The sequence below is a fragment of the Leuresthes tenuis genome, unplaced genomic scaffold (assembly GCF_036924035.1).
Source record: "Leuresthes tenuis unplaced genomic scaffold, fLeuTen1.0.hap1 SCAF_11, whole genome shotgun sequence".
NCBI lineage: Eukaryota > Metazoa > Chordata > Actinopteri > Atheriniformes > Atherinopsidae > Leuresthes > Leuresthes tenuis.
Genome location: NW_027325365.1, coordinates 15,139,155 through 15,163,373, shown reverse-complemented (window position 1 = coordinate 15,163,373; position 24,219 = coordinate 15,139,155). Strand labels below are relative to the sequence as shown.

The following is a 24,219-nucleotide window of genomic DNA, read 5'->3' as shown; positions in this document are numbered from 1 at the left end:
CTCCCTGTTTCAGACATTTTTGACACTTTTTTTTCCCCAATTGTTTTACATTATCCAATGAAATATACAGAATATTCTGCAAAAGTCTTTAGCCACGCCTCTTATTTTTTTTTTATATACATTGCTTCCAAAATGACAAACTTTGTTCTGTCTTCTAAGTGGTCTTGAACGGCAGTTCTCCAGACTCACAGAGTCTTCCCTCCACCTTCAGACCTATGAGTCATTAAGTCATAAAAAAAGAAACCCAACTCGAGGGATTAGCCAGTGTTCTGGTTAAACTCCACATCACTTTGACCGAACGGAACAAAAGGCAGCCGACATCCAAAGAAGAGCCTTGAATTGTCCTTCGAGAAGCCTGGAGAACTATTCCTGAAGACCACTTAAAGAAATGACAAGAAAGCTTCTCTCGTGTGTTTAAGAATAAAGGTACCAAATATTCACTTTCGAGCCTAGTGCAAACTCGTGTGTTCTGTAATGTCTCATTATGTAGATGGCTGAAAGGAAAGAGGAAAAAAGCATAAACGCAATACATTTGTATTTAGAAATTTATTAACTTATCAAATGTACATGCTGGATATATTGATTGAAGTTGGGAAAGGTGAACTTTCACCTGGAGGAAGACGGCCCCAAAGATACAGTCAGATGAACAACTGTGACTGGTGCAGTCTTAACATACACATGAATCAGATGTTTTCTCCTGTAGATTTGGTCAGAAAGCGTTTCAATTCAGAAAGCCACTGATGTTTCGTCCCATGCATACTGTGCAAAAGCAGGTCCCATTAAGTGGAAGGCAGGCCGTGAATCGGCTATAACCCAGTTCTAGTGGCCGTTTAGCTGTGAGACTTCTAAGGCAACAGAATTGATGGTACCTTGAGCATCAAGAGGAAAGAAAAGAGCCAAACTCAAAAAACTCAGCAGGTTTCACTGAAATGCACTTATTAATAATAATAATAATAAAAAAAAGCATAGAACACAGATTGCCAAGCAGAATCAACACTATTTCTACATACTGCTGTTGATCGCACAACTAATGCTTGTGATATTGTTCCTGTGTGCTGTCCTGAGGTGGCGTACCGCACTGACTACCTTTACAGTCCCTAGAGATGGCTTTGGTTTATAGAGAAAGATGTTTGGCAGAGGCAAGTAATCTTAAATTCACTTCTACAGTGATACAAACACAAGGCTGAAACAAAACGCTCTCTCAAAAGAGAGCGCAAAGCTGAACAGGATGTATATGTGAAAGAAGCTAAAAAAAAAGAGAAAAAAACAGCAAAATGCATCAGAAAAGAGAGGAAAACTAGGCAAAAAAAAAACCCAAAAAGAAATGATTACAATGCAAAAGGTTTCATGAGTCGGCACGCGGGAACAAAACATGTACACCAAACAGTTAGTTCTAACTTTGGAGGATCTTTACATTTTTCTGCAGCCGGCTGACACCCAGGAGCCACTGGCTGCAGTGAGATGTTTCCCCTCTAACGTCAAATGTGTAATCTTTTTTTTTTTTTTTAAATAAAGTGTAACTGCAGCCAGTGTTTTCCTTAGTTGACTTCAGTTATTGTAGTAAAGCAAGCGAAAAAAACATAATAAAACACATGCCAGACCTCAGTTCTATTTACAAAAAAAAACAAAACAATTTTGCTGGAGGTTTGCTTGCTCCTAAAGTCAATACACGACAATAAGGAAAAAGCAGAATACGAAGAAAAATCATCCGAGCCTTTTTTCTTATAATAAGCCCACTACACAGTTACATTCCCTTTTCAATGCTACCGCAACTATAAGTATAAAAAAAGGACACTTAAATACACATCTTATACACACACTAGTTCATTTCTGTGCATAAAGCAGTACAAAGTGTTTCAAATATTGACACGCACCGTGTCAGAATGACCCATATCAGTCACATTTTTCCTTGAAAAAAACGTTTTTTTCCTACATACATATATAAACATTACAGAAAAGAAAGGGGCTGAATCATCATCGCCTCTGGAGGTACAAAGAAAACTCAGTAGGTTTTTTGTTTTTTCTCTCACAACGGGCATGTAAAAACCTAATCGTTTATATTTCCAAATGTGGAGAAAGACGGACAGAGATAGAAGTCTGTTGCAGAGACAGTACAAAAAAACGGAAAGGAGGTAGATGTGGTATCTCAACAACCAGCCTTTCTGTGTGTGTGCGTGTGTGTGAGTGAAGAAGTGGGCTCAGAAATAACACCACAAAGCTCCTTTGTATGTACTGCTATTCTGTTGTCTTGATGTTTTACATTTTCTTTGCTTAATAGCTTTACTGACGGACATCTTTAGTGTTTGCTGGGGGGACGACAGTCGAAACAGCACAATTAATACACCTCATGATTGCATCATCACGCTTTTTTTTTTTTTTATTATACAATACTGAATCGAAAGTGTAACCTTTCTCATAACTAATATTCTAATAAAGTGTTCTTTGGTGTTAGCAATAATTGTGATGATTGTCAGAAGACTATAAAAAAAATAGCATTTCAAGTACTGCTGTCTTTGCATCCGCTTGCAATTGAACGTTATGGCTTTAATTGACACTAATTTGGCTCTTTGGACGTGAACCAAAATAAATAAACAGCAATAAATGATGATGGCACATCTCCGTCTGCGAACTGAAAAAAAAAAAAAAAAAGAAGAAGAGAACTTAACATCTTTTGTAACAAAACAGCTCCGTGGTTTAGTTTGTGATGAGCAACATGGGCACAAGCATAGACAAAAGGAAACCAAAAAAAAGCGTGTTCCATCGCAACAAAATCTGTCGGGAAGAGTAGATTGCTGGTGTTCATTATTGAGGCACGTAGAAAAAAACTAATCTAAGAGTTCCCCCGCGGTCGTCGGCTCGGTCGTTCTTTAAGCCTCCGCCGCGCTGAAGCCGTTGCTGTGAGGCTTGTAGCCGTTCGCTTCAGAGTGCTTGAGGGCCTGCATCTCCTGACTGGCAGGTTGTCTGTCTCTGACCTTCTTTTCCCTCAGCAGGTTTCTGCGGTGGTAGAACAGATAACCTGGCAACAGGAAGCCGGCGAATGAGAGAATCAGCAGGCCGACGTTGATCTGAAAGACACAGAGGGGGGGGGGGTTAATTAAGCATTTATGACAATGAAAGTGAAGGCATCTTTGCGAATCATTTTTTTCAAGGCATAAGTAAAAGTGAGAGCTTGTTGTTTCAAGGGCGGTGGTATAAAACTGTCCAGTGAAGGTAATAGAATAACATTGTTAGAGAGAAATGGTCATTTGAAAGCGACACAACAAATCTGTAAAATAAACTTTATAGTGTGAGTTATTTGTTGGTACAATGTTCACCAATTACTTTAGCATGCTAGGTACATATTAGCATGCTATTTTAGTGCTCTCGGTGCAGTTTCCTTTATAAACGTGCATATTCAGTCATTTATACACATGACTTATATGTAATGAAGTCATTTTTGAGTGTTGTGTTAGTACCTTTACCGAAGTAAATCCTCTGAATATTATGATCATGAAAACTACCAAAAAGGTATTCTTTTCTCTTGTCTCTACATCGAGGAAATTCATCTAATAGAGACATTTCACTTAACAAGAAAAAGGTAATATATACATGATTGAATATAATATATTTGTGTCTCATTTAGCTTCAACTACAGGGCCAAATTTTAGTACAAAAAGATGACTCTTTAGTGTTGTATTACAGCACAGTTAGGATGAGCAGATATTAGAGAAAAGGGGAATGAGTATAGTAGCTTAATGTTTATGTGGGTAACCCTCCAACACACATACAAATGATTTTTTTTGGTTATTCTCTGAGTCATATGCCTTATTATAATTAAACTGTGCCCTCAGAAGCAACACCAGCTCAGTGTCTAGCTCAGTGACAGGAAATCATACACGTGTGTGTTTCTCACCCAGTAAGCGTCCGCATGCAGATGCCCGACCATTATGATGAAGAGCGGCTGCTGCAGCAGGGCGACCACGGCGCTGATCATGGACTGGAGGCCTGTCAGTGTTCCAAAGTGGTTGGACGGGTAGCTGTGGAAGAGGCATGAGGAGGTTAGAATAACCGGAAAAACCACTGAGCTCCGCAATAATCTTTGTGGTTAAATTATATGTTGTAAACTGGCTGATGATGTTGTAATTCTGTTGTAGACACATATAGTAAACACTTCAAAAGATGGCTTGTGTTTGCATGCAGTGATGGTGGCTTCTTTGACACTGTCTTGTGTAATAAAACAGACACATTCACATACTCTGCGAGTGACTACACAAAACGCAGCACGCCATAGTTTTGTTGCCACATCTGGAGGCTTTTATCACATTATTTTTAGTGTTTATATGGTGCAAGGAAATCACTCTGAATGAGCCAGAAGAGAGTTTCAATTCTGACGCGACACCACTTAAATGTTCGCTGTGGGATCTAAACAGGAATTTGAACAAACTGTCCTCCAGCTGTTACTGTGCTGATGTGCAAGTGATGACGTCATGATGTTATGTCAGTGCCACACTCACACAGCAGCATAGAGGCCCCCACAGCAGGAGTGGATGAAGCCTCGGACCATTGTGTGGAGGATGAAGGTGAGAATCTGCAGTGGGGAAAACAGGAAAAAGGCAATATAATCTGTGGGTTTAAGTCGTGAGATCTGTTATTCACACAACTGGTTTTTGTGTGGCTGCTCTAAGGCATGTGCTTATGTGTGTGCTACCTGTAGAGGCAGGTTGGAAATAAGACAGCAGCATCCAAAGATGATCAACAGAACGTTAGTGAAGATGAAGGCCCTCATGGCGTTGGTCAGCTTCTGGATCTTACGATCTCTTTTGGGTCCACCCGTCGGTCTAATGGAGACACAGGAACACATTTTCTTACTAAAATGTACCTTTGTGTTCAACTTATATCAGACATATGATGTCAAATCTTCCCCCAGCTTCCCCTGTTTCCTGCCTATGCCTTAAAGCTGAACGCTAAACGATAAAGAAACACATCTGTCGTGTTTCACTGCACGTACCCCTTCTCTGAGGGGGGGGCCTTCTCATCCACACACTCCTTCATCTTCCAGTCCATGATGTAGCCGATCAGAGGACACGTGACCAGACACAGCAGCTGCAGTGTGCCAAAAATTGACGAGTAGAAATCAACTGAAAGAGAACATATTTTTAAATGGATATTATTAAAAAAAAAAGATCTTTGAAAAATAAACCACATTAAGTATGAAATATTATTATAGTCTTATAATGAAAACTGCTCACCTTTCTCTTTTGCTTCCATAACCACCTGATCATTTGCTGAAATACATAAACAAAATGATCTTAATAAAGTCAAAAGTTTAAATAAAGCTTTATTTGTATCGCACATTTCATCTACAAAACAATTCAAAGTGCTTTACATAAAATAAAAGCATTGCAGCCGGGAGCAGAAAAATCATTAAAAAAATGTAAAAGAATAATTAGAAAGAAATAAAATAATTAAAATGAATTAAAACAAGCCACAGTCTGGATAAGTTAAAAGATACCGTGCAGATTTCGTGCATAGACACATGAGAAATGAAATGTTTTCAACCTGGATTTAAAAATGTCTACATTTGGTGACAGTTTAATCTCCACTGTCAGTTTGTTCCACTTGTTAGCAGCATAGCAGCTAAATGCTGCTTCTCCATGTTTAGTCTGGACTCTGGACTGGACCAGCTGACCTGACTCCTTGGATCTATGAGCTCTGCTGGGTTTATATTCTCTGAACATATCACAGATGTATTTTGGGCCTAAACTGTTCCGGGATTTGTAAACCATCAGTAGGCTTTTAAAATCTATTCTGTGACTGACTGGAAGCCAGCGTAAAGATTTTAAAACTGGTGTGATGTGTTCAGTAGTCCTGGTTAAAACTCGAGCAGCAGCGTTCTGGATGAGCTGCAGATGTTTAATGCTCTTTTTGGGAAGTCCAGTTAAAAGACCATTACAGTAATCGAGTCTACTGGAGATGAATGCGTGGATGAGTTTCTCCTGATCTTTTTTGGAAGAGAAAACCTTTAATTCTGTTGATGTTTCTGAGTTGGTAAAAAGCTGCCTTGGTGACAGCTTTGATGTGGCTGCTGAAAGTCAGATCTGAGGCTATCAACACTCCGAGGTTATGAACTTGGTCAGTGATTGTAAGGACCCGAGTCTCAAGATATTTACCAATCCTGACCTTCTTCACTTTGCTACCAAACAGAATGATCTCAGTTTTTTCTTCATTTAATAATAACATGTAATAACCTGATAAACTGTACGCTTTTGCTAAAACATGCTTGGACACTCACGATGTTCCACTCCATGTGTGACCATGAATTCCAGCATCTTGTTCATTGCCCCCATAAAGAAGATGATCCTCAGCTGCGTCATCCCCATCGTAATAAGACTCCACAGGAAGATGGGGGAGAACACCGACTGGCGGAAAGTAACAGCATCTAAGAGAGGAGGGAGAAGTTTTATTTACTTATACAGTGTGTGAAATGGTTTTCATACCAGGGAATCCAAATCTCTTTCCCCCACTTGTTGATCATACTGCAGTGTGACTGCTGCTGTAGTTCAGGCAGTCAAGTAGAGCGGTGCTATCAAATTCAAGCATGACCAGCCTCATTCTCCAAACTCTTGAGCAGAGAATTTCAGCAGCAAAGTTTTCCATCTCTCCCCCTAACATGTCAGTGCCACTCTTCAACCACCCCTTTCAACCCCCTCAAGCCCCACAACTGGGGCTTTCAGGTGAGAAAATATACATGATCGTATTTCTGCTAAATATACTCCGCTGCTGTAAAAAAAAAAAAAAAAAGTGCTCAAACTCAGGCTGTATAAATAAACTGTGCTTGTTGACTCACTGGGTGCAGCGTCGGGACCATTAGGAAGCTTCTCTGTAGAATGTCGGGCGTCTCCGTTTTTCTGGCCCAGTCGCTCTCCGACACTCTTCTGGTCAGACGAGGGAAGCTCTTGCAGAGTGAGGATCTTGCTGTAATGAGGGAGTTAGGGTTTTGTTGAACACATTTCATGTCCTAATTAGCTGGGAGGAGATGCAACAGACTGGCGGTGACACTGACCTGTAGTCCACCTCGTCAGGTGTGGGGAAGCCCTCTTTTGGCCAGTTAAGAAAACAGTTGAAAAAGACAAACCCTGCGAGACCCGCCCACATCCACATGATCACCTGGAAGGACACGCCTGCATCGTAGATCAGCTGGGAGAGGACAGAAAGGGTTGTTTTTTCGTTAAAAACTCGTGTTCAAACATGCACTCGCTGAGGTTATTTTCTACCTTAGCAGAACAAGCTATGAAGTCAACAATAATACATTCTAAATCCATGCTCACACACACGCTTACAGCCAATTTGGACTCATCAGTTAACCAATAACACACGTTATCTGACTGCAGGTGGAAGCCGGAGCACAGCTCGCACAGGCACATGGAGAACATTCAAACTCAACCAAGACAGGCCCAAGTAAGACAGCAGATTTGACCCTGCCAGTCCCTCCCCCCAGCTGTTGTTACCTTTACGCCTGGGAAAGTGACAGCAGAGGAGGCGTAGGAGCCGATCATCAGAGACATGATGGTGGAGCTCACGGCCCCAAACATGTTGGGGAGCTGAGGGACAAAAGACAGCACATACAGTCGTTATAAATAAGGTCACTGTTGGTAATTGTGAAACGCGTTACGTGTGTGTGTGTGTGTGTGTGTGTGTTTATGCACCATCCTGAGCTGAAGTGCACCAGCAGAGGGCAGACAGATGCTGGGTGTGAGCGGCATGAACAGACACTTCTCTGTTTCACGGTGTTTGCACTCAGTAACTCCATGCCGACTCATTAAGAAATATTACTTTCCATGTCATGGGAGACGAAAAATCAGTCATGATCTAGTGTGGGTCCTGACCCCATAGTTCAAACACAGATTAAGCTACACTTAATCACCGTTCACCCGTCTTTATTCTTGCAATCTCAACAAATTCTCAAAATTCGGATTAAAAATGCCGAAGCCGATCTATAGCCAGCTCTCGATGAACTTCACAGGGCTCCTTAGACCCACCACGAGGGCCTGCATGACACATGGCAAAAAGTATGTGGTGGCAGGCACCAACACATCATATATTAGATTGACCTATTTACAGTAATAAGTAGATTAGAAAGCATAACAATGGCCTGTTGTGGCGGCAGCAGACTAAGTGTTCTTTGATTAGAGTTTTAAATGGGTCAATCATGATTATAAAATCACATGTGGGGGATTGTAGTTGTGCTGCATGACAAAGTCACTTTTCTCTCTGAGCACTGACCAGAGGCTTTCCAAACTTCTGCTCGCGTCACCTAATCTCCTCGCTGTGTCAGAGTGCACTGAGCAGTGTCAGTGACCCTTTCTTCCTTTGCACTGATCTCACTGTACGGCATTCATGAGACTTTAATGAGCTCAGTGCTGAGCTCAGGTGCTGAGCTTCATGTGGAGGGACGTGGGGAACGACAGACAGAGAAATGGAAGCTCTCATCTGAAAGGATGCCGTATCACTTTGATCACAAGTTGGGTTGTATCAGGGGATCCCTGCTGCTGCATCCATAAGATGCAGACTGGAAAAGCAGACCACTGGAAACCTCTGTGGCTCTGAGGGAAGCTGCAGAACCTTAAAAATGATCCTCTGTGGAATCCTCAGTGAACTCTGTGCTGATCACTAAGTAATGAAGTGCTGCAGTGTGAGACGTTGTCTTCTTATGAACAAGTGGAACAATTAAAAAAAAACGCACTCTGAAATACATCTCACTGGGATTGAAATGTTGATAAAAACAGAATGCTGTGATGTGCAACTGAATTTTCAAAAGCGTTTCCTACTGTCGCTTCCCACGCATTGTGAAATTCCGATTTTTTGTCAAGAAATGTCAGTTTTCAATTACTTCATTATTTACCCTCCCTAAGTACCTTTTAACCCAACTAGCTGTGAAATGCTCCACCAGCATTTTCCTATTTCTTTATCAACCTCTCCCGACCTTTTTCTTTTCAAGTGCGCCACAGCCATCAAAGTCAGCGGGAACAAACAGCGCCACTCAAAAGTTCCCACTGAAAATGAACGGGTCGGTGTGTCCAAACTAGACCAGTTCAGCACAGATCAAAGCAACAACAGCACCTCTCAGTCTTTTACCATTTGTCAAATGGTAAAAGTTTACAATATTTGCAAATAATTGCATTCTGCTGTTATTTACTTCTTACTCAGCGTCTCATCTCCGTCAGAAAGGGGCAATCGATGGTGCAAAACCTTCGTTTGGCTTCTAAATCCAGCAATGCAAAGGCGTGGATGTGAGTGTGAATTTGATGTGACCGCTGACCTTGAGATTGCCATACAGTAACAGTTTAAAGCCAGCGGGATATAGCGTGTGTCTGTGTTGCACTGGGAAGCATGAGGCCACTTCCAGAGATACTACCAAGTAGTTAGCAGGTAAACAGGAAAAAAAAAAGGTTTTCTTCTGGGTATTCAAGAAGGAGTCAGACTTTCTCAGCGAGATGAGAAAAACATCACAGAGAACACCTGTCTTCATTCAGAGATTCTGAGAATCCTCAGAAACACTGCACATCACCTACATGGCTATAAGATCCGCGGTGTCTGTCGGCTGCGGAGGTTCGTGGAATGTATGTGACAGAGTCTTCTGATCTTCTGAGTTTGTGTCTCTTACAAATGTTAAAGAAATTCCAGCGGTGTGAGATTTCGTATAACCAACGTTTGCTCTCAGGATACGGGCAGCAGAAATCTACTCCTGTCCTTAATGACTTGTCTGAGATGCAGAAAGCAAGTAAATGTGTGTGTGTGCATGAGCCGCGCACGACTAGCAGACCCCATAAAGCACATATTTCACACAGGGTATGCAACACATGTCCTGCATGCTAACACGTGACTGTATGGAGGCACACAAGGGTCAACTGGTGTCAGAGAGACACAAATGGAGCTTTGGCTTTTCGTTTGTCACGACTAATCAGTTCAGGCTCTACTCCTGCTGTGCTCACTCACTTGAGTGTTGTAAGACTTTGGCACTGAGTTTAATTAAGACTTTAATCATTGGGAAAATGAGCCAAATGGTAGATTAATGAGCTTAGAAATTAGTTTCAGCTCTAACCATGTGGAAGAAAGGTAGGTTACAGGAAGAGAGAGTGGAAAAAACTGTGTAGGAGAGGAGGAGTGCAAGAGACTGGAACAGAAATGATGACAAAGAAAGGTAGTGGGAGTACGTTTTTTTTTTTTTTGGTTTGACTGATCTCCCCATGCCGCAGCTGCAGCTCCTCACTCTGTGGAGAACCTAGCAGGAAACACTAAACCACAGCTGATTAGCACCGGCTTCTTATTTCCACCTCCTCTCCCTGCCGCCCTCTGACTGTTCATAGATTGGTCAAACCATCTTCCCTCGCAGCGCTCACGTCCAGCTGCAGCCGACTTACATAACATGAGAACTGGTCAAATGTTCAAATCCGTATGGAAGCTTTTGAAGTCGCTTCGTGTTTGACCCGCAGAGTCACGCTCAGTTCCCTGGAGCGGCTTGCATTTGCAGAGCAAATTTTACAGACAGCTTTCATAACTCCAGCAACGAACAACTGAACACACATTTATCACCAGCATGTGATCACGCAGGCCCCGGCACGCAGCCACTTCTGTTTGAGGGCAATCCCATGTGTTACAGCAAACGCGAGAGGCCCGTCCTTAGTCCTCGAATGCTAATTTGACACCAGTGAAACGCAAGCTCTGTCTGTGCGAACATGGATCATTAATGATGATGAAGCACGGGACAAAGAATGTATTCAACCTTGTGTTCCTGTGAATCTGTAAAGGCACAGCACATAAGTGAGTACACACTGGTTCACGAGGGCATCGGTCACTCAACTAACTCACTGACTCTCAACTAACTTAACTACTAAGAAGAAAAATGGAATATTGCAAAAAAAAAAAAAAAGTGCAAGATTTGGTCATTTTTTTCACGTAAGATGCAGCCACAGAGAGTTCTTTAGATTAAGAGTTGCGGGGCTTTGAGTTCAGTCCACCTTCTTTGCTGGCGTCACACCAGCTGCAAAGTTTGCCCATTGTGTGTGCATTCCTGCTGCCTGTTCAATCTTTTCACATAGCGATGCCTCTGTTAATGACTGTAAGTTTGGGCAGTCCGTGGTTCATATGATCTTAAAAGTGAAGTTGCCCAGTCACATGCATCAGCAGAAAATAAAAGAAAAAGAATGGTTTCTGCCCGCTTTCAGTGTTGCTTGTTAGTTTGCTGCATGTTGGATACACATGAACTACGAGGCCTGCTCCCGAGCTGAGCCGCAGCTATCTTGCACAGGACTTTTTAATCCCAGTGGAATTTCTTACTGGTTATATAAAAGTTTACTAACATTTTTAAAAATGCAGAACTTGTCATATGTCAATATGTAACACCAGTAAAACTGGGTAATTTTATGTAAAAATGAGAAACAGGAGCTGTCACGGTAGCCTCTTACTTCGTATACTTTATATTATTCTTTCTTTCAGTTTTTTTTCCTCTTTTGTTACCTTTTTCAAACAGTCCCGCCCTACTTTTGTAAGGAATTCAAATTTCTTTGCCAATTTTATGCTTTTGTTGCCAGCATGGATTTGGATTACTACATGTCTTATTACAGTGCACATAGAAAACGGGCACACCACTAAAAATAGTGCCAGTACAAAGGATTTGAAACCAAGTTAAACTGGTTTCGTGGTTTAGTTATTGTATTAGCAATGTCCAATAACCGTCCTTCACATTTGAAGTTTGTGTTGAACAGTTTCAACACATCAGGTAATGCTAATTATTCATTAACACTATTGTATCAAATCACAACTAAATCAGAGATTTATGAAGAACACAATGCAAACTAAATGATTGCTGTAGACTGTAACTCAACAGATACGAGTTATTACCCTCAAGCACATGGTTTCAGTCACGATGGTATGTCTGTGTGCTTTTGTCCTTGTGCTCATTTCCTCATCAGAACACCGACAGCAGCGGAGAGGTCAGTGAGCGCCGGTAAACCCGATCATATGTGTCGACAGAGGCAACAGAAGCAACAGAGGTCGGATGGGGACAAACAGAAAGGAGGGGGTGGTATCAATCTTGTGCTAGTGTGTGCGTTTAATGGAACGTAGAGAGCGCGGTCAAAGACTGAAAGGACTTTCCATGGTGTTGAGATGCCTCTACACTGAGTCATGAAGTGATGAGGTGAAGTCATGCTGATCAGCTGAGCTAGATTTGAATTCTAAGTAATAAAATGATTAGCATACAGCACTTAGGGCCACATATGTCATGTTTTGTCTGAGAAATGCAACAGCGACATGTTGAACCATGCGTCGATCTTCAATCTTGTTCCATCTTTGCTTCAACATGGAGTCATTTTAGTGTTCTTGCTTTGGAAAAGCAACTTTTGTTCTTTATTTGCCCTTTAATTAGCCAAGAAAGTCTAACTGAGATATGGAATGTCTGGTCAAGGTAGCCTGCATAAAACTACATTTTGTAATGTGTAACGCAGCATGACTTGCCAAATCCATTTTGCAAAGAAATGATGAAGAAATGAATAACATCACCAAAGTCTATCGTAGAGCCAAAAGAACATTATACAGCTTTCTTTCTGGCTGTTTCTCGCTGCCCGATATGAGCCGGGAAAAAACAATGAAACTATTCAGGAAACTTCTACTATTCATTATTTCATGATCTGAACTCCTTTCACCACTTTGACATTATTTTAGCCTGCCTTCTATCTTTTACCTAATTTCTGCTGAGTTCACTTAAAGCGGACATGACATAAGCATTTTCAGTCATTTCATTCTTAATCTTGGGTACCTCTAGATTGGCTTTGCCAATAACTCAGAACAGTTTGTGATAAGTTCAGAAGAAGGGAGAGCTTTCTCTAAGGGGAAGCCTACTGAGAAGGGAGGATCTGGCTAAAGTGTCTTCTGATTGGCTGAATTCTTAGAGGACTGTCGCGGAGGCAAAGAAGGGTATGAAGGTGACTCATGAACTCGCACTACTGGCAAGTTACGACAACACGTGAACAAAACTTTGAGAAACATTTTCAAGCATGACCACACATGTGATGCAGCGTTTGTGCCAGAATTAGACCCCGAATATCAAAGTCAGCTGCATGACGAGCTGTCATGACGAAGAATAACAGAAGGATGTCTCTGGTAAATAAATATGCTCAGTGGCTGCAATTGTGCATCTGCTTATGTGAGCAGCTCCGTGTTTATGAGCAGTTCTACAAACAAAAAAATGTATATGTTCAGTGGTGTATAAATGTATCCACACAGTACCATCACCCCCGTAACCGCCTTTTTAACCATGATGTTTGAACTAAAATCATCCGTTAGACGTATGAATGGATTTCATACGCCAACACAACACAAACATTTGAAACAGTCTCATCCAGATTTGTGCCCATTTAGTGTTTGCATCAACTTTTAGCTTCAGTCTCCCTGCAAAGCCAGCATCGTAGTGGTTCTTGTTCATAAAACTGTCACCTGTGAACCGTAAACTAATCCTAAACTCTTCCCGGCTGTGTTGCCAGCCAAGAAAAACTATCTGCATCCACTGGTCCAAGATTGCTGGGTTGTTGAGGAAGCTGAAAGGATCAACTTGCCCTCAGAACCAAAAACCCATTCGCCTGAAGTGGATGACATGCACGTTCGAGCTCTCTTGGGAACCTGCTGCCTGGAGAGTTTGACCATAAAAGGAAATCCTGCCATTTACTCACTGTGACATGAGTAAAAATAAAAAGTGGAAAAAAAATAGTCACACAAGGGAGAATTTGAGACTATAAAATTAAACGAGTTTGTTCTGAAAACAAAACAAAAAACCCTAAAACGTGTATTTTTCTTTTTTTTTCAAGCTTCGGGTGGCCTTTAAGGTGATAAAACATCATTTTAACACTACAGATTATCCAGAAAACAGCGAAAAAGCACAACATGGAACCTTTAACAATCACCTCAACCCATGCTGCATATGTAGGACATCTAAACTGGGAAAATGTTATTTTTACACGTTTCTTCTAAAAGTCAGTAATATCACGTTTTTTTTTATCAGTGCGTTGTCAGCAGTTCTTCATAAAGGTATGAATTGTGTTCATTTAACTGAGACAGGTGTTCTTTGCCTCAGAGTCAGGCCACAGGCAACACGCATACAAAAACTTGTAGGACAACATCATCTTTCCATATCACCCTGAGCCATCACTGTCCAAACATCACTTTCATGGTTATTTGTATCACGCTAGCACAGTCAAATGTTCCACAGTCGTGGAAAGCTGAAAATGTGTGTGTTCGATTTTGTGTAAAGCCGTGAAACATGATAAGAGCTGAAAGAAAGGGCATGAGAACGTTCAGAGGACACGTGATTACGCTTCGCCCTTGAGTATTTTGAGTAGAGGCAAGTGGGTCGAGCTTTGGGGAGGGTGTGTGTCCAACCGCGGGCTTTCATTGGTGGACACATGAATCATGGACGGTCCATCTCTGGGCTGTCATGTGCAGCTCTGACGGAAACACAATGTACCCACACGCTGAACAAACTGGAATACTTGGCAGAGACGACAATAAAACGCTTGATAATGTCGGTAACAACTGATACATCGTACCTAGTTACGCATGCCTGACATGAGTGTACACAAACACAGTTTCCAGTCACAACACACAGTGTTTCCTCAGCTGGGTCAAACATAAGCCCTGACCACGCTCAGGCTATCAGCTGCCAAAAAACTTTTCCGCCCATCCGTTCCAGGTACACATTTCTACATTTCTATTTTCTCAGAATATAAGTTATGTAACCTGTTGTTTCAACGCTATAGTGTAGGACAGACTGTCAGAAGATACACAGGACAAGTTGCCATGTCATATTTGACATTCTTGATTTGATTCTCTACTTCTTCATAATAGTGCGAATACTGAAGCTGAAGTCAGAGGCTGTTTTTAGCTTCTCCCATTCTCTGGTTTGTGTGTTTACAGTTCACACAGTGAATCTGTCATGTATCATTTAAACATTTACATTTTTTCCTTAGAGTGACTTTTACCTTAAATGACTTGACCTGATCGCATTACAGACTGCTCAAGTGTGCGTTTGTCTGTTATTCTCATAACGAACGTGACCTGCATTCAATTAGGGGGCACCATACCAACAGCCAACAGAGGTGCACTCAGTTAAATGCCAAATAGTCTAGAACTCCATTATCCTTCAGTAGCTGAACTTTTAGGTTGAAGAGTGGAGTATTTACTCTCATTCAAAGATAAAAAAGTTACAATTAAAAATGCAGGCTTGCAATAAAAACAGGTGTTCTGTGCTGAAGGGTGTTGTGTTGCTCTTCAGGTCTGAATTCAGGTCAGGCATCATACAGGTCATAGTTTCCCTTTTTACTCTTCAGAAACTGTGGGAGTCACCTTGTCAGTCACACTCGTGGTACCATCAGCAAATAACCTTTTGCAACTAATGCAGCCCCATAACATCATACCGCCCACTCCGTGTTCGTCCTGGTCAAATTCTTGTAAAACACACTGAAACCCCTCTAAGCTGAGCAACTGTACTTTGCACGTGTGCTTTACTTTTATGCTGTGTGTCTCACCGTGATGGAAGTGAAGGTCAGGCAGATGCCTCCAAAACCGTTCAGGGATAGAGCCAAGAAGATAAGCGCTGACAGATCTGCAGAGAAGAAGATAAACACCACGGACAAAAGTTTCAAACAAAATATTGGTTTTAGCAGCACAACACACAACTTGGGAACTAATTTACACTTTTGTGCACCTGCAAAAATTGGGATGCGAAAGAGCTTCATCTTGCTTTTAACAGCAGTTCTGTGAATTTGTGACTTAGGCTCATATTACCATGAATTGCTATGTGTTTCTTTTAGTCTATTAAGTGGCAAAAGTGAGCAATTCTCAGGGTAATAACTGAGAATGCTGCTCTGTCACTTAAACTGTCACTTAAACTGTCCTGGGGAAAACTTTTTTTAAGCTACACAAGACTATTATTACAAGACTATTACAGCTATACGTATCTCTGCAAGGCCTGTGAGATGTTTTGAACTTCCAGAAGACATTCTGGTGTGTTATTGTTTGTACTAACCGTTTGGGTTGTAGGCAGACGCGGCCATGATGATGCACGATAAACCGAATAATGAGCTGCAATGAAAAAAAAAATCATTTAGATAAGGGGAACAAGCACAGAAACTTTCCAACGGCCTCGACACAAACACAAGATAACTCGCTGTTGATGACTCAGTAGTATCTGAGTCATACTTTACACTCTGTTATAAGTGAAAGCAGGGCAGACTAATGAGGAATATCATTATCATGTTCATATGTAATAACAGCTTGTGGGAACATGTGTGAGTGTCTTTAAAAGTGTGTGTGTGTGTGTTTTAACTTAATACTGTGACTCTTTGCGTACTGTAAAGATGCTAACAGCTGTCCAGCTTTACATTAACAGAACATTGTCACATGATTAGACTAAAAAGTAGGATTGTGTTCATGTTTCCACAGCCATTTATGGTGTGCACGTGTAAATTGTGCTCTCCCTGTGCACACACAAACTAGTGGCCCGTCTATACAGGAAAAAAAATTTGGAATTCCTCGTGCAGCTTTAGGAATGTCATCCGTCCACTTAGATGTTTCATTATACTCTCAGTAGGAGTAGAGAAATGTGGGGTAGTTGAGTTTCCTTTCAGCACATGAGGGTGTTTCGGAAGTTCAGACACACCAGCAGAGACACATCTTTTTATACTTGTGACACACCTGTGCCTATTTCACAACCATTACCTGCCCACCAGCCGAATTGGACGTGGACCAAACTTGTCCATGAGGATACCGAGCGGCAGTGTTGTGGCACTGAGCAGGAAGGAACCGATGGTGAAGCCCAGATTCAGCATCTCCTCCTGGTCCACACAGCTGAGCCATTTCTCTACCTGATCGTCAGAGGAGTTGCCCAAAGACACGACCATGGACCCGTTTACTGTGGAAACATGTTGATAAAGGAGGTGTGTTACAGTAATTAAGCCTGCGGTTACACCTTTTAAGATCATTCTTATGGTGATTACAATATGTCCACCGTCAGTGGTTTCCAGTTCAATGCAAAAGGCAAAAGCCATTAACCAACGACTGTGGCCCCCTGTGGTCCTCCGGCCCTCAGACGGCTCGGTGTTAAAAAGAGACATGACTTTGTAATGGAAATCACTGCATGTCACACTAACCCATGTAAATGGTTTCTTTTCAGGGAAGGACTTTCTCATTTCAGCAAGACAATGCCAGGCAATATTCTGCTTGGATTACAAAAGAACGCCTCCAGACCTGAACCACAAACTTAATGCATTATGGAGCAGATTAAAAGGTTAATTCAAATGAATTTACCTGTGCACAGGTGGGAGTAGAAGCCTTCCCTCTTCAGCATGATAAGTAGGGAGCCCCAGCCCAGCAGCACGGCCGAACACAGCAGATTTTCAATCACCGCCGTCACCGCCATCCACCAGCGCCTTCTATAGGCTTGGACAAGGGAGGGCGCCATGGCTGTTGAAAGAGAAGACGAGGAGGGAGGGACCAAGACAGAGTGGAGGAGAGGATGTGCAGGGGATAGGAGGAGCAGAAAATAATGATCAATCAGGCTGTCTTTGTTTTATATGATCATATAAAACGTACTCGTTTATCATAGATTATTACATAAATGATAGCTAAATATCTTTGGCCTTTTTCTTCTTTGCTTACATTTCTAAGCCAAACTGCCAGACATGAAAAGTTTATCAAAAGATCCAATTATTACAAAAAATGTATTTCGTATCCAACCTTTTAAATATCAAGTTTTGTTGATTTGAACTCTTCTTTAAAGCTAAAATGACGCTGTTAGCCCGATTCGTTCATTGGAAGCCCAAGAACAAGCTGGAGAAATCGTTTATTAAGCAAAGTATTTATTAGTGATCACATGTAAAGAATACTGCAGCGCTGGACTCGGAGTGACAGAGCTCCCGCAGGAAATCCATCAGGCCGAGCCCCGATATCCGGAAGCATTTCATATTTATATTCAGCTTTATCTCACAGAGGTTGTACTCACACTTGTCAGAGTATAATTGGCCAGTTTTAGTGGCCCGAGCAGGCCAATCACTGTCCTCGTTGTGTTCTTTGGATGTGATATACAATGTGTGTGTGTGAGTGCTGTATTAGGCGTGGATCTAATGTACCGGACCTATCTACTCCAATAGAGATGTTTTGTCTGACCCAGTTGTTTCGTCAAGTTATGCTATCTTAAAGTCTTGGACCATTTAAGGTCATCTATTGTGTAGCATGAGCAGAGTGGAAAAGTACAAACTAGGAACATAGGTTATTTAATAAACTACAGAATGTGAACACATAATATCGAAGAACAAACAGATCTCAGTGTCTGCACATGAATGCTCATCACAGTTGAGCAGATGGTGGTTCAGAACCGAGGGTGACTTCGGACTTCATGGTCAGCTGTTGACTAGTTAGCTGAATGCAGTCTGGGGAGTTAGACAATAAATAAATCAGCACCACAGCAGAACGTGCTTTATCCTACTCAGAAACCCTAAATAATGGACACAAGTCTAACAAAGACCTATGTGTATGTTACAGAACCTGTCATAAGTTTGGACACACCCAATTATAACTCAACTTATTCTCAACTCTGCAGCTAAATCATTTACCTAAGATACAGTCATTTTTCCAATTCATTCACGAATCCAAAACATAAAAACATCCATGAACATCGACATGTAAGAACATATCTAAAACTGCTTGAACTGTTACCTCTAAATTTCTCTTAATTGTTTCTCTTAATCGACTAATTGTTCAGATAGACACTCACAAGATACTCACAACTTGAGTATAAAAATGGATAAACCAGAGTTAAGAGTGAAGAGAAAGAAAACATTTGTTTATCTTTCACTCTATTGACTTTAAGTAGATAAGACAGATGTGAAATTGTGATAAATTGGGTTTTTCTTTGTATTAGTCAAAGTGCTCTGAAATGACGCACTCTGGTGCAATTCTGATATTTTAATGGGGTTTACCTCATTGGAGACATCTGATGGAGTGCTTTTGAGGTGTTAAACATTCTCCTCAGTTTGCCTTTTAATTGTCTCTATGAGGAGGAATCGTTTAGTAAATCATTGCTGGGTACCTGGGACCACTCATTGCATTGTCCACAGCAATTCAGTGACTGTGGACTGACAAAGCAGCACTTTCACTCTTCAGCTGAACCAGCAGACACAACCGAGTGAGTCAGCAACCACAGTTTAGCTTTGGTTTTTATCTCTCTGACATAATCAAGTCAAGAGCGAGTGGCGATGCGACCGCTATATAAAAAGCGATGAGCGCTCGAACAAAAAAGGCTGAAACCGACTGGCTAAATGCAGTCAGGTCAGTCGTGACCACCCTGAAAACACAGACACACGCAGACAGACAGGACAGGTCACTCTAACCTGCAGCAACAAAGTCAAGCCAAATATGACAAGATATCTCAACATCAACACAACGCATTTGAAAAACATCTAAACAAGAAGACAAATGCCCCAAAGATAAGCAAGAAGTTGTTCTATTTACAGCAGAAGGCGGGAAGAGAGAGGCAGATATGCTGCAGTCAAGGCTTCGTACAGGAAACACGTCTGAATGAAGTGTGTGTGTCGTGCTGAAGAAACAGGGGGGCTCTAATGGCACAGATTTATCTCTGCGTGTGCCCATGAGGCGTGTGCGTAATACGATTACTCACAGTCCAGCGAGCTGCCTCAGTGCTGAAAAGAGAGTTTGAAAAGGAGGATTTCTTTGTAATTGACACCCCATGGAGAGAAAAAAAAAAAAAAACCTTGAAAAAACCTTAAACTCCCTGGTCCACAACATTGAGCGAGACGACACTCGTTCAGCCACTTGAATATAGTCCACAGATGAGCCTGTTAATTGAGTCACACTGTAAAAGGTTAACTTTTTGAGTGAGTGCAAAGTAAAGCTCCCAGTGTGTGTCTCAAACCAGCCGCCCTCTTCCATTTGAGGTAAAAAAAAATGTGTCTAACAAACTTAAATGGATGCTACTGCTGTTTGCATTTGTGCTCTTGCTGATCCGACAAAATGATGAATGAAGACAGAACTTTTTAAAGACGGATTGAAATAGAGCATCAAAAATGATCAAGACTGCACAATGCCACCAATGCCTGTGGTTCGTTCTCTTTTTTTCCCCCATCTTTCTGGTGGACTTATGGTCATCGAGTACCATCATGCTTTATTCCAAGTGGAGCGAGAGCTGTGCAAACAAGCAAGAATGTCAAACTTAATCTGCCTTTAACCATGAGCTGAACTATCATTTCCACTGACAATAAATCACACAAACCTTGAACCTCAGCCTAGCATATTGGTCAATGAAATCATGATCACAATTTCCTGGAAACTGAGTTTTCAACCTATTTTGTTATGTCCAAAAGCAAAAACATTTCATTCACTTCCTCAGAAGAGTTATGAAACCATAAAGGACATAAATCGTGGGTCACTTTTGTTGGTCCAATAATCTGAAGGTTGATGGTTCGATTCCCACTCTCACTTCCCAAAAGCTTGGTGAACTGACAGCTGGAGGGGTGTCAGTCCACCTCCTTGCCACGGCTGAGGTACCCTTGAGCAAGGCACTGTACCCCCATGCTCCCCGGGTGCTGTGAATGGCTGCACCCTGCTCCAGTGTATGGCATCTGTCTCTATGAGTGTGTGCATGTGTGTGTTCAACAGGTGTCAACCTGGATGGGTCAAATACGGAGGAATAATTTTGTTTATTTCGTGTGACAATCACTACACAACAATAAAAGTAATTGTAATATTAATGGCCTTGTTGCGTTGTAATAAGCTTCTTACACTAGTCAAAAATTCGCAAATTCAAAACATCTGGGTTTTGAGTGCAGAAAAGGAAACTTATTTCAATCACTCTGTAGTTGTTTTGGGTATCTATCAGCTCCAGATCCAATCGGTATGGATGAGGAGACAAGACACACTCCCACCTCACTCTCAGTCCCAGTGTGTGGTGCTGACGCTCACAGTCTGATTAAAAATAACAAGCTAGCCTAACTCTGGATAGTTACTGGATCGGTTGGTTCCAGACCACAAAGGGATAACACACTACTATTACTGGCAGTGGGAAAGGATTTCATCAGCTTGTTTTAGGTAGGGTAAACACATTTCAAAACCTAATTAAACAGGTTGCTTTTGGTATAAACGCACCATAAGAAATGGGACTCAAGATTCAGTGCTGAGGGCAAAGAAAGTTCAGCAAAAGAAGTTAATGTGAAGCTTCAGCAGTCTGATTTAGACCAATCCAGCTGTAATCTAATCATATAGTGCATTGCTTTGCTTTTCCCATGAAAAGAAATGTTTTTTGCACCTTTGTTGCATTTAAATTGAATTACCTTGATGAATGAAAAGCTGTATAAACTTTCTTGACTCTGAAAGGTTATGTTGCATTTGCCAGTTTCTTCCTCCTTTGAATACAGAGTCAGAACTTTTTTTATCATCCTAAGTATGGATGCTACCGTCACAAATGTTGGATTCACAACAGTGGCTTCATCGGGACATGCAGTGATCGTACCACACACTAGCAGCCATTACCCAGTAAACAACAACTGATACAGGAGTCATGCCTGCAAGGTACCACAATCCTTTGAAACGTGCATTTTTGCAGTATCCAGTTTTCATTGTGTGTCTGGGCACAAGTTAAATTAAACATGTGGTCGTAAGCGAGACAAACAAGTTACGCAAGCTGCAAACAAGCAACTGACCAAAACCTCTACCTCTGCATTCCGTATTCTCGCTGTTTCCCACTGTGTCTCTGTGGCGAACACAAGGGCTCCTGCGTTGTGATAATGCAGGAAGGTCAATGCAACGAGGTCTTGCCGACAAGTAAAACATGAAAGCAATGTGTTTTAAGTGTTGGCAGGCAGGTGTGAGCTCCTGTCATACTACTGAGAAGTGTGTGTGTTAGTGTGTGTGGAGAGAGAGAGAGCAGGAAGCCCGGTTAAGCTCCATGTAAGGAAGTTGTTTCCTGAAAGGCCTGAGCACCAGCTGAATCGTGCAACATTGCTACTGTTTTGGTCATGGCACTTTTGGTGTTGGGGTTGTTTAGGATCATTATAATACCAAAAAAAAAAGAGAAATACATCTCTAGGGCCTGTGTTTGAGTTTGAGTTAACCATGAGGCATTTGGGTTATTAAGTCTTCTGCTTTCTTTCAAGTCCCTCACATCCAGCACTGCTCTCTTTCAGAGCAGACTCTCTCTGCTCAGGAGTCTTTTCTATGACACTGTGGTGGCATCAGCCATTTTTTAAGGAGTGGTCTTGCTGGGGGAGCATCATCTGGACGGCTGACAGGAAAAGACTTGATAAACTTATCAAGAAGGTCAGCTCTGTCCTGGGATGCCCCCTCACCTCAGTGGAGGTAGTAGGATGGATGGGGATGATGGCTAAGCTGTTATTCATGATGGAGAATGACTCCATGCAAGAGACTGTAAACGCTCTGGAGAGCTCCAGAGGATGTCAATATATATATATATATATAAATAGATATAGCTTGGGTTCTATATTGTTTATTGTTTATAGTGTTTATATTGTCATTTGAACTTTTTATTTTACTTTTTTATTTTTTATCTCTTGCTGCTACTGCTGTAACATAAAAATGTCCCCACTGTGGGACGAATAAAGGTATTCTTACTCTTATTCCTGTTCTTATTCCCCAAGTGTGATATTGGTAACCCTGACCAGTCGTGTTTGACAGCCTCTGCAGGACACAAAGAACCGCACGACAAACTCTTTATCCTCACAAGTTTCCATGAAAATAAACCACGCGCCCTAGGCGCTTCGTTTCCCCGCGGAGTCCAAAAAAGCAACCCACTGACGCAGCGTGGACGCCAGGCAGCTGTTTCTCCGTGAGCATGACCTCAGCCAAGGTCCGGTTACCGGCTCAGCTGGGCGGCCCATCCCGGTGAGAGGATGCAGCGTTCACTTGCTGGCCCAAAATGGCGAAAATACCAGGTTTACCCAAATAATGGAAAGACACAAAAGTGGCTGCGACCAAGTCTTTCAGTTTTGTTTAGCTTTTTTTTTGTTGCTGTCGTTTTGACATTTTTAGTTATTTTACAGCCATCATTTATCAGTCAACAATTCAACAGCGCACCAATACTGCTGCTGCACTTTAAAAATGACTGAACCAATAACTATTGAGGATAAACTGCATGCCAGTGTTTTAAATGATCTAATAAAACATGGACTTGATTTGGACTCATTTGAAGTTTACAGATATCGGTATGTGTTTTGATGTATGACACTACTTCACAAGCTGTGGAGAACAGCCCTTTGAATATTCAGGCTGCTTCTTCTAAGGTCAATCTGGATAATTTCGGACTCTGCGGGGAGCCCATGAAAGCGTCACATGTCTTTATCTCAGTGAGACAAACGCTTACAACTGTTCCGGACTACAACATATACATTTAAACAGTAAAACGGCAAGACTTAATTGTCAAACTGTGTTCATATATGCTCACAAGTTAGCACATTGCCGGATATTACTCAGACATGAGTTTACTACTACTACTACACAAGAGCGAGACTAAATCAGGAAACTACTATAAAAGCATGGCAGTCACTAACGAGGTCTTTCCGAGATAGTCGTCATCTTTCAGGCGTGCTCCTCACACTCATTGTGTTTCTCACGTTTTCACCCTTCCTCGTGAGAGCGCAGGCTTTCATGTCTTTCACACATCTTTTGGCGCGTTTAATAAGGAACTTCATTTAAAGAAACCAAATGGAAAGTAGTCACCGTGTGTTTAGTTTGATGCCACGTGTCTACAGCCGTTTATTCCAGCTCCCGCCTCATGCTGCCAGCGTCTTATTACTGTTAATACCACAATTACTAACATATATAAACGACACAAAGGGTTATTGAGAGAAAAGTAAGTTACTTACTTGAGTTGTGTGACTTCTCTGAGAGGAAATTGCTCTTTTATAAATAGCTCTTGAGTGGCTCACTAATAAGTATCAAAATTCCTATTGAAAATCAATCAACTTTCTTCCCCTTAAACAGTAAGCAGTGACGAACTGAAGCCCTAAATCGCAGCTTCCCCCCTCTGCTTATTGTTTGTGGAGGATTGTGTTGAGGTCCTATTAAACTCCTCACTTCTTTTCCCCCTCTAGGTTCATTTGAGACAACCCCTCTTCTCCTATTTGACTTCTAATCCCCACCCTCTTTCTGTGGTATATGTCG

General features: G+C 41.7%; 1 protein-coding gene across 1 annotated transcript; it reads right to left on the bottom strand.

Moving 5' to 3' along the window:
• Positions 1 to 1,055: 1,055 nt before the first annotated feature.
• On the bottom strand, positions 1,056 to 24,219 carry slc43a1a (solute carrier family 43 member 1a). Its single transcript, XM_072395660.1, has 15 exons — positions 23,922 to 24,219; positions 17,338 to 17,493; positions 16,750 to 16,942; positions 16,058 to 16,113; positions 15,558 to 15,634; positions 7,488 to 7,580; positions 7,043 to 7,176; positions 6,827 to 6,954; positions 6,272 to 6,418; positions 5,229 to 5,264; positions 4,988 to 5,117; positions 4,688 to 4,817; positions 4,494 to 4,567; positions 3,893 to 4,016; positions 1,056 to 3,065 (listed from the first exon to the last, which is right to left on the bottom strand). The coding sequence occupies exons 2-15, from the start codon at positions 17,489 to 17,491 to the stop codon at positions 2,868 to 2,870; spliced, it is 1,674 nt and encodes a 557-aa protein (XP_072251761.1). The 5' UTR covers positions 17,492 to 17,493; positions 23,922 to 24,219; the 3' UTR covers positions 1,056 to 2,867.

Coding starts and splice junctions, on each gene's coding strand:
- slc43a1a (XM_072395660.1), bottom strand. CDS start 17,491: ATGGCGCCCTCCCTTGTCCAAGCCTATAGAAGGCGCTGGTGGATGGCG. Junction 5,118..5,228: donor TATGGAAGCAAAAGAGAAAG/GTGAGCAGTTTT, acceptor GTTCTCTTTCAG/TTGATTTCTACTCGTCAATT. Junction 4,568..4,687: donor TTTCCAACCTGCCTCTACAG/GTAGCACACACA, acceptor TCCCCACTGCAG/ATTCTCACCTTCATCCTCCA.